The sequence below is a fragment of the Haliotis rufescens genome, unplaced genomic scaffold, assembly GCF_023055435.1.
Source record: "Haliotis rufescens isolate VD_foot unplaced genomic scaffold, xgHalRufe1.0.p SCAF_137, whole genome shotgun sequence".
Taxonomy (NCBI): domain Eukaryota; kingdom Metazoa; phylum Mollusca; class Gastropoda; order Lepetellida; family Haliotidae; genus Haliotis; species Haliotis rufescens.
This window is the reverse complement of record NW_025963821.1, coordinates 43,707-55,467: the sequence shown is the minus strand read 5'-3', so window position 1 is coordinate 55,467 and position 11,761 is coordinate 43,707. Positions and strand designations below refer to the sequence as shown.

The 11,761-nt window shown below is 40.5% G+C and overlaps 1 protein-coding gene across 1 annotated transcript; it reads left to right on the top strand.

Annotated features, from left to right (window-relative positions):
* The first annotated feature begins 2,016 nt into the window (after positions 1-2,016).
* On the top strand, positions 2,017-5,186 carry LOC124118649 (early nodulin-75-like). The gene is made up of 2 exons (XM_046480851.2): positions 2,017-2,094; positions 4,017-5,186. Exons 1-2 carry the CDS (start codon positions 2,017-2,019, stop codon positions 5,184-5,186), a joined length of 1,248 nt encoding a protein of 415 aa, XP_046336807.2.
* Positions 5,187-11,761: the final 6,575 nt, after the last annotated feature.

Genomic DNA, 11,761 nt, shown 5'->3' with positions numbered 1-11,761 from the left:
AAGTAACTCACGTATTCAACGAACCAGCCATCTGAGTGGCAGGAATCAGCAAACGCAAGACCAACCTCGTTCACGGTGCAGACGGAATCGTCGACAAACTGAAAGTGATACAACTAAACCTGTGAAGCTGATATTTTCCGTATATTTTCCACCCATTGATCACACACTTTTTTACAGGTAGCTGTGTATGCATCGCATATCAGTATCCTTTGCTTAGTCCTTTGTGCAAATATATAAGTGCATAGTGGTTAGTTTTTACATAATTCTATCAGCATGACAATAGAAATCGAACCTAGATATTAAGCATAACAGTTAACCACCGCCCCACCAACATGTTGGAGCTTCAATATGCATTCAATTTTGAACATGGGTCCTTAAACCAGACCACATAAATCTGATGTTTATGCACAGTCAGTAATATCTCAGGAAAGTTTAATACACATATTTCTTCAATAGTACGTGTATACTAATGGACTTCATCGATACAAACATGTTGCTTCAGCCCTTTTATTCCAAAAAGAAAAATCACGTTACCTTGTGCCTGCTTATGTCTCCTCTCTTTAGACTGATATCTTCCCCATGTTTCAAGTCCCTTCCAACTTGTCCACACGTCCCTGCAATGGTTAACCGCAGGTCAGCATCGGAACCAGCGTATCTTTTCTTTCCAGTCTTGATTGTTATTTCGTAAGTTGTGTCTGTGTGTTTGAAATTAGGTACAAGGACATGATGTCACATCTAACTCGGGCTGTATATAAATCTTGTTCACACATCAGGCAATGAATCTACACCATCACATTATTTTCAGAGAAGCATAAAAAAACTACAACAGACTAACTTGGTAAATTCATAGTGTAGCATGAATGTGCAGATGAAAGCTTTTATTTGAAAACAACAGATTATATGTATTGTAGAATAAAGCAACAGACTGAAATTGGGCACAGCCACCATAGTCTTAATTGGTAATAAACTGATATCTGATATCTATACAGTCTTTGTTGATCATAGCCCCTAATCAAATCCCGATCATGTACCTCAACTAGGACTGACGTATACAGGTAAACATAATATAGAAGCCTGTATGAATTTGAAGACATGCATCAACCAAGTCAGCGATACTACCTCGTACCGCAAGCTTGAGTTGCTGAAGACCTATTCTAACCCGGATCTTCACGGGTCACTCTTAATGTAAATGCCCATGCATCTTGATAATGTTGATGCCTGCCACGGGCTACACCTTTTGAGACCCATCGATCCAGATCCCATAAAGCAATTAACCCTATTTCCTAATATTCACGAGGGGATCTGTGCGCTTCCAGCCACAACCACATCTCATCACTGTTCGTACACTGACTGACTGAAACACTGGTACTTACGTTGAACCTCACATCTCTTTATGCACTTGTGAGTGTGCACTAGGCCATCAGGGGTTCTACCTGCTGTCCCATCGTTCTCTCCATCATCACATCCTTCTGAAAAATATTGACACTAACATTGACATCATATCTGCCAAATGACACGTTTGTTGTAATATCCAAAAGAAAGGTGTTAATAGTGATGGTGTCTTTAGTTGTCGTATATGGTGTCATATTAGGCTAGCAAACAACTATATGGAATTGATTATGCTGAAATGTTTTCATTATCCAATACCTGTAACGAACATGTCATGTCAAAATAAAAACTTACAACCCCAAGGGTCAAAGGGTGACTACTCTTAAAATCTAAGAGGACAAATGTTGAAACAAACAAACCTAAGAAAACCTTACAACAAATATGGCCAGATTGACTTTGGTGAAGATAGAGAGAAGGATATTGGTATAATGTAACGTCGCATCGATAACCAAGGTTATCTTATGCCACACCGTGGCGTGCTGTTCTGTCAACATTTAATTCAAACTACTTCTTCTTTTGAACCACAAATTGGAAATTAACGAAATTTGACTGGAAGCATCCATAGATAGATATCAACCATATTATGTTGGAAGCATCCCTAGGTGGTGGGGATTCAAAATCGGACAAATGGAGGGGCTGATCCCACCAGGACTGAGGGGCGGGGCCAAGAAGATTCATAACTTGGACACAGTTAATATCCCCACTGTAGAACCATATGCACAATTGCTGAGTTTAATGAGAGGAATGCACATACGCTACCAGGACTGGCCCTTCTGTTCATCTGTCACGCACTCCCATAGGAGTTAGAACCTTGATCATAACATGCAAACCGATATTATCCCCATCCTATAATATACAAATAATTGTATACATGTGTTTGTTATGAAGAGATTTATACATTTGTGCCAATAGGATTCACCCTGCGGTCCTATCCTGCCTCTGGAAACTTAGATCGTGGATCATAACATGGAAACGGTTCAGATCTTATGCTACATTTGTAGCTAGAGAAATACACGTTCTTGCTGTCAGATTTTGCCCTCCACTCATTTTAAATGCTGTCGGAGTCAAAATTACGAAATATTTGCAGTATTATATACATGTTCAATGGAAATGTATATTTTGTCATGATTGCGTAAATATCCAGGTGAGCAATTCAGGGCCTATTGGCGTCTTTTATTTCAAAGGCTGGTGTACAAAACATCTACTTACTGTATTCCAAGTAGCCGTCACACCTCCTGTCAGCTCCGTTATACACAAAATACATACATCTGCTATGTTTGTAACAGGTCGCAGCACACAAGGCAAGGCTAATGTCAGGATCAGAAAATATTGGGTCATTTTTGTCCTCCTGTTTTCTGCTACGGACGTGAACTACCCGAAATATGAATATGCACCAAATAATCCACGCAAGTTGATGCTTCATGTTTGTAACAGGCTCTGAACACAAATGGTGACAAAGCATCGTTGCAAAAATATTTTTGTCTGGTTGGCCATTAGTAGCTAATAGGATTCTTCACACAATTTATTTTATTAAAGATCTAAAGCTATACTAGATTAGAAACTTAATAGAGGTTATCACGAGAGTGTGTTTTGGGATGGCAACTGTCACGTATAAAGAATAATCGTTATAATAATAATCATCAGTGCTTCGGCGACCTAAATAAAAAAACGGTATGTATTTTAACTGCAGGATTGTGGCACCCCACAACGCACAAGTATGACACCTGTTTATCACATAATGTCAGTCTCATCAGCCTTAATTTATCACTAAGCTAAGTTTGTTTGTTTTGTAACTTCGCACTCAGCAATATTCCAGCTACATGAAGACGATCTGTAAATAATCGAATCTGGACCAGACAATCCTGTGATTTTGACATAATGGCATCGAGCTAAGTATTTTCATTTCTCACAAACGGTATTTTGTTTTCCTGGAATGTACACGCTGTTACAGTACATCATGCATTCAAGATACTAATCCAAATAGGCATATATTTTTCCGAACAATATTTGGTCAATCCATCTGTGAGAATGGACGATCTATTCAGCATGTATCGTAAAGTGCTAACGATATTCTGATCCAATTGAATCAATGCTGACAAGTTGCTATACTGCTTTTGGTACAAGGGCTGCAGGTATCATTGTGAATGGTCGATACAGAGCAAAGGTGTGGATACTGTGCAGGATCATATCTATCATGTTTGGAGCGTTAGCCTTGCTCTGGCATATACATGTTCAACATCCCCTGTAAAGAGCTGAACGTGATAATAGATTTATCTTTCTCAGAAATGTTTATACTATTCCGACCGCATATTAAACACGTCCGACATTTATTTTCTATACTGGTATATTTGCGTATTTTGGCATTGACAAAGGCCTACATGAAGGGACATAGTTTAATCTCTTCATTGAGGGAATACTGTTGAACGTCGCAGTCAGATGTATTCGAGCTAAATCAGGTACGGTGGTCTGTATATAATTGAGTCTGGCACACAAAATCAGTTATTGAAAGCTTCAAGAATGGTGCACATATCGTACACGTTGACCGGCAGATTACTGGTCACAAGGTGTACCACGGGATTCCGAAGGACTCTCCTCCCATAGTCAAGGTACAGATTACTGGTCACTAGGTGTACCACGGGATCCCCGCGGACTCTCCTCCCATAGTCAAGGTACAGATTACTGGTCACAAGGTGTACCACGGGATCCCCACGGACTCTCCTCCTATAGTGAAGGTACAGATTACTGGTCACAAGGTGTACCACGGGATCCCCACGGACTCTCCTCCCATAGTGAAGGTACAGATTACTGGTCACAAGGTGCACCACGGGATCCCCACGGACTTTCCTCCCATAGCCAAGGTACACATTACTGGTCACATGGTGTACCACGGGATCCCCAATGACTCTCCTCCCATAGTCAAGGTACAGATTACTGGTCACAAGGTGTACCACGGGATCCCCACGGACCCTCCTCTCATAGTCAAGGTACAGATTACTGGTCACAAGGTGTACCACGGGATCCCCAAAGACTCTCCTCCCATAGTCAAGGTACAGATTACTGGTCACAAGGTGTACCACGGGATCCCCACGGACTCTCCTCCCATAGTCAAGGTACAGATTACTGGTCACAAGGTGTACCACGGGATCCCCATGGACTCTCCTCCCATAGTCAAGGTACAGATTACTGGTCACAAGGTGTACCACGGGATCCCCACGGACTCTCCTCCCATAGTGAAGGTACCGATTACTGGTCACAAGGTGCACCACGGGATCACAAAGGACTTTCCTCCCATAGCCAAGGTACAGATTACTGGTCACATGGTGTACCACGGGATCCCCAATGACTCTCCTCCCATAGTCAAGGTACAGATTACTGGTCACAAGGTGTACCACGGGATACCCACGGACCCTCCTCTCATAGTCAAGGTACAGATTACTGGTCACAAGGTGTACCACGGGATCCCCAAAGACTCTCCTCCCATAGTCAAGGTACAGATTACTCGTCACAAGGTGTACCACGGGATCCCCAAAGACTCTCCTCCCATAGTCAAGGTACAGATTACTGGTCACAAGGTGTACCACGGGATCCCCATGGACTCTCCTCCCATAGTCAAGGTACAGATTACTCGTCACAAGCTGTACCACGGGATCCCCACGGACACTCCTCCCATAGTCAAGGTACATATTACTGGTCATAAGGTGTACCACGGGATCCCCACGGACTCTCCTCCCATAGTCAAGGTACATATATTGGTTACAAGGTGTACCTCGGAATCCCCACGGACTCTCGTCTCATAGTCAGGTTATACTGATGTTGCGTACTGTTCTGGTGCATATCGGTTTTTCACTTGTGTGATCACTTTCGTTGGTAAAATAAATATCATATAAATGTTGTGTGAATACATTGATTCAGTGATTGTTTGTTATCATTTCAATATTTTCTTCAATATATTGACTTTTAAACAATATTTCAGGTAGCTACAACTTCTACACGACAGTACCAAAAATACATCACAGTCACTGGACAAATTAAAAACAACAGCAACAAAAACGTACTGACAAAACTGAGAACAATGAATATTGAAAACAAATGAGAATGGAGTTAATTGGTGCGATTGAAATTGGCATGAACATGGTTTTGGAAATATGTTTTATAAATATTCCAGCCCAACTTAAAACTTAAAACTTATAGCAGTAACACACGAACACTGTTAACAGTCACAGAATGAATGAAATAGAAGCAAAAAAACAAAAAAACAGGGATATTAATGAATTTTGAAAACAAATAGAAACTGATCATGTTAATGGTGCGATTCAAATCGACGTGGACACGGCAGTACATTGACCATTTTTGGAGAAGGGACCGCCCATTTGATGTCTTCGGGTGGGGTTGGGATGTGTGTGGAGTGTATGTTTTGGTTGGGGGGTTTTGAGTTTATTACAGAAATACTTATGCTTCAAACGGTAGATAAAATAAGAAATTGTCTGTCACACAAATTACCTTGCTACAAGGTATTTGTCTTACAAAAAGAATATTAAGCCTCATAGTTTTGATTACATTTTTTTTTTGAATTTTCAGCACTAACTGAAAAAAAATACATCTCCAGAGAAAAATCCCAGGCCCACAACCAGGGGCATATATATTACTGATACACAAACTGTTTGGGAAAGGTTTCGTTTTTCAGATAAATCGCTGCAGCCAGAACACAACTGAATCTAGACTAGAGTGAGTGAGTGAGTGAGTTGGGTTTAACGTCACCTTTTAACAGTATTCAAGTTATATGACGGCATGTCAGCTTAATGTGAGAGGAAAGCCCAAAGTGGTACAGGTCTCAGACGTTCACGGGTATGGTGCTGACAAACCTAGATATATAATAGGGATGAACCGGGATTCGAACCCACAATCCTAGGTTTCTGGCGTGCCCAAGGGACAACTCCAACTCTGCACAGCGAATTGCGGCGCCTCAGACGACTGGGCCACCCGTGCCCCACGATTCTTGACTAGATAAAACATTGATCAATGATATGCAGTCTGACGATTCTCTGATTCTAACTACTTGGATCTTTTAAACAGTCTTCACAGATTCCGATATACGATGTTATATGTCACGTATCTTTCCTATTTCCTATACTACATCGCCTCTCATACAGTGGAATCACTCATCACTAAATAGATGTGAATTTGATGCTTGATCCCCGTACATTGGGGTTTAACATAAATGTGGCATGGCTTGATATGGCTTTCAACTAACATATGTAAGACTTCGATTATTTACATATACACGGGACGTTTCTGTCGTTTGTTTTAGTAATTATCTAACTGGATGTGAGTCTTGTTTCGTGTATTCTTCATTTACCATAATGCCAGAGAACCTCATATGTTGTAAACATTTGTTGTGTTGTCCTGATCGGTGCATGTTTATATGTCTTCTAGTATAACCAATAAACAATACATAGGTAATAATAAACACTGACAAATTTTGAACAGGACACTGTTTCTAGAAAAGGTATGTTTCACAACCGTTTTTATTGCTTGGTCCTGTGTCGAAGGTAGCCAACACCTCTTATATTAGAACGATCGAGTACGGACTTTCTAAATGTTTCCAGAAAGAATATGACACAACATGAAGTAATATCATGTGGATTCTCAAAAACAATAAGGATTTGCTTGAATTTGTGCAAACTCAGAAAAGAGCCAAGTTCAATTATGTCAAACATTCGATATTGCAACTGTGTACTCCCCTGGGGACTCGGGGTAGAATAGAATGTGTCCTCAGCACCCCGTTTTACATGGGATTCTCCTTTCTGTCGGTCGAGAAGTGGAGTCTGGTAGTTTAGAGCAGTGGTTCCAGGTGAACGGTGGCTCATGGGGCCAATCTGGTAATGTTGACCGCTGGATTCTGTATGTCTCTATTTTTTTTATTATTGGCAGAACCAGCTTGACAGTAAATTTAGTGGACAAATTTAGCTATTCATGTCATATTTGCTGGATAATAATGCCTCTGTAGCCCTGGTGTTTTGAATTTTGGATGGCCAAGGCAATAAAACACCATCCTCGTTGACACTCGATGGTGGCAGGGGACGAGGAGCGCAAACCTATCTCATTATATCTCAAAATCACTCTGGCTTTAAAAGAAAACACTTAGATGCCAGCTCATCTAATGATGAAATCGATCTCCAACTGGATTCCTCGTCTCGATTTATTGTGATCAGAGGCATCAAATCATCAACCGATGAAATTGAACCCGTTTGCCATTTTGAAGGTCATCAATGACTGTTATGGTGAGGTTTAAAAATGTCACCCACCTCGGTAATGACTCCATACTTGTGGAGTGTGTACGGAGAGTTATCATTCTCCAGCCCCAGGATAGCAGATAACCCAAGTTGCCTATGGGCGCTATAGGGTTTTTACATCCACCTCATATATTGGGTTAGGTGAACAGAGGCGTGGTTGAAATAAGTCACTTGCCCAGGGTGATACCACACGTTTTGACCCTTGTGTTTCGGGTGTATGAACGTGTTCATGTTTCCATCTGGTCAGCTATGATGAGTGGGTTCTTTAGCGTGCACAGGGCGAAAGCGTATGCTACAATTACCACGTCTAGGAAAGAGCCTGACAAAGTGATCCAGTTTAGGCAGGTCTGTACTTAGAGAAGCGTACACATATGCTGTTGGGGACAAACTCAACCCCAGAATTCCCACAGGTCTCTCTTCTCACAACATACTAAAACAGAAACAAATACGACAATATGTTGACAGTCTTTGAAATACATTTGAAATTTATACACATAAATGGATTATGTATGGATATCAACTGGTAAGTTGGTTGTAATATGAGGTCTTTGAAAGGCATTTGGAAGTGATACACATAGGGAAGATGATTTATGGATGTAAATGCTCACTCCGAAACGTTGTGTTCATCATAATTAAGCAGCTGACATCCATAAATCTTCCTTGTGGGTAATATTATTATAGTGAATTCAAAAAGTTGATAATCTATTTTCTCAATGATTGTTACTATATATATTTCAGGTTGTTTCACTGAACATTTTAGAACATTCTACATTTCTGTATCACCTATGTTGACAAGAAGTCCATTTGTCCAGGTGAACCCACATTGTTCTACATGTTCGCTTTTTTGTGAGACATTTGAAAGTAAATTATTCTGAGCACCTCAAGCATTTATCAAATAGCACGCAAGTTGAGGACTAGTTTTACTAAATGTGTCCTGATAAAGGTTATCATGAGACTCAGATCGGTGTAAACACGACACGTCAATGACCCTCACCTTGGATTAACTTCGTGCACATACCTGGAATACCAGATCAACAGAGCTGCCTATGTCCGAGTTGGTTTCGGGATTTCACAAATGCGTCTATCTATTATATTTTGCATTTCAATATAAACATAATCGATAAAATACTTCATAAATGTTCAGAATGCAGGTTTTTCATTCAACATTTCTTTACCTTCATTTCTATATCATCCATTTTGTCCTGGTGAATATAGCTTGGCTTTGGCCAGTGAACAATCACACAAAGTTATAAATTGTGTCAATGTCACATAAGGTCTGACCGAACACAGGCCAGTAGCTATTTGTTATCTTTATTTCACCTGTCCGTGTACATTGATGAAACATCAACACTGAGGACACATATGGAACAGTCCGCAAGCATGGATGAGTATGTGACGCATATCATACAACAAAACATTAGCAGAATTCACTATTAAGTTCTTAAATTATTACCAAAATGAATTGTATTTTTGTACTGAGTGATGAGTGCGGTTTTAGGCCACTTGTAGCAATATTCCAGCATCATCACGGCTGATAATTGGCTTCACCGGGAAATGGGCTTCACACATTGTACCCATGTGGGAAATGGAACCCGGGTCTTCGGCGTGACAAACCAACGCTTTAACCATCAGGCTACCCCACACCTCTCTACAATCACACCTTTACGTGGTTTGGTGCGCGTTTACTTGTGGGTCTGTTGGTTCACATTCTGAATATAATGCCATTTTTGTCCAGCCAACTGAGATACAAAACCACAGGTTAAACACGAATACCCCACTCAGAAACAGCATACTGACTTTGCGCCAGTGAGTTCTTGTTCTTGTTCAGCACCAGTCAGGGTATCAACAAGTCCTATGTTTTAACGTGTTTTGGAATGAGGGAGCTGAGGATGGGATGGTGCCACCGACCTTCCTCTCTCTCATTCCACAACGCCACACAGACGGTACCAAGCATGAGGCAGCATTCACACTGAACAACTAGTTATAAACAATTTGCACGTTTTGGAGTTTTACGCCATAAGTCTCAAGTTGTACTCATGCAACAAATCAAAACGCGTATCAAAATCACCTGCTGTTTTCACATGTATTTGTAAACAAACGTGGCGACTCCGACTCGTGTCATTAACTTGATATTGAAGTGTTTAAAATATCAACATTCAGAAACTTTGATGTGAGGCATCAACGCGTCGGCAAAATGTCTTTATAAAAGTTGCAAACCAATTAACTTTTCAAAAAAATATGAATATTTAAAACAAATGACTGCTGATCAAGATAATGGTGTGACTCCAGTTGACGTGGACAAAACGCTTCAATGAACATCTTCAAGACAAAAACAAGTGTATACTAAAACGTTAAAGTGCTAGGTCCCAAACTTTTCGGTCTTTTGCTAAAGCAGTTCAAGCATAACTATCCTTTATTGCAATACTCATCGTTAGTAAGTGAGTGAGTGAGTGAGTATAGTTTCACGTCACCTTTAGCAATATCCCAGTAATAACACTGGTGAGGACACCAGATATGAGCTTCACACATTGTACCGATGACGTGTCTGTAGTACCAATAAACCAAATGAGTGTCAATCCTATGAGATGTGTATCCTGATTCGTGGTTTGTCAACATAGAAGACAGTCATTAAATGACATTAAATTAGTGAAGCATTGTGTAATTTAAACCACATATTTAGTTATAATGTGTTCCCTTGCGTGAACATCTGGTAACTCTCAGCATAAAAAAAGTCAAAAACAAAAACAAACAATAAGCAGAATGATTTTAGGACCGGAAGCTCACATTTGATTTGCTCGAGAACTCAAACATATTTGAGACAGGCTCTTTATGTGACCATACTAATTATGTGAATGAGAGGCTAGAAAGTGATACATAGCTTTGCTAGTGTGTGTAAGGACATGAGGTACGGTGAAATGGGGTTTAACGTCGCGTCCGAAAGTATTGCCCTTATGTAACGACGTGCATGCATGTGTGTGTGTGTGGCTAGATACCATGTCACTGTTTGAAGGAATACCCCACACAGACGCAGTATACTCTGAACCAACCAGTCCTTGTTTTAGCCCCTTAAGGACATGAAGCTCCCCTGAAATCAAGGGATAATATTTCCGTAATAACAAAGAAAATGGGTAAAATGCATGCTGTTGAGAACATCTTTCTTGAATGCATCACATTCTGAAAACTACTTCTCATTATGAAAAACACACAAACACCAATTGTCACTGTGACACGTTTCAAAGAATATAATGTGTAAGAAGTTATGTTTCTCTGTCCAGGTTGGTGAAACAAACTGATTGTCACCATCATTGTCTACATCCTCTCTTTGACAAGCATGCAAATGAACCTGTTTCCTTTGTCAAGCAACTTAATTAGGTATGTGTGACTGTATATTGGCCATTAAACATTGACAAATCGCAGACATAAATTAGTATTGTTCATTATATGGTTGAAATCTGAGGGAAGCAAAAAATGTTAATTTTGTTCTGTTCTGCAATTTGCATGACTGCTTTTGAAGTTTTTGTTTATTTTTATTTTTTCATTCCCGTGATCAGAAGACCTTTCATCTGGATTGATCAAGGTGGCGAGAAGCTGGACCCTACTGCTGATGTTAACCCTTGGTAACCGACCTGAAAACAAGCTGGGAAAGCTCTTTCGACTACACGTGACGGAGAGGCGGACGTGTTAGGACCTACCAGACCTTCATTTCCAACGAGATCTCACGGTATGACCACGGCAGTCCACTGGAAGACAAGCTGGTGTGTTTGGTTCTGTTATAACTGGATCGCCATCAGGAAACAACCTGGGTACTTTGCCCTTCCAGACGTTTCACGGAAAACACACAAAACAAGATTGGGCGTATCAAGCCCCGGAGACAAGTTCAAAGCTCTTAGATCAACCAGATATGATTGGTGTACTAGGCCCGTATTCTTCATGGGGAGACAAGCTGATGTTCTAATGACAACCAGACATGAATTCTCCACAGGAAGAGAAGCGAGGTATGATTTGATGTACTGCACCAGTATTGTCAATGGGAAGACAAGATTGTTTGCTGGCATGTAGTAAACTCAAATTTCCCAGAG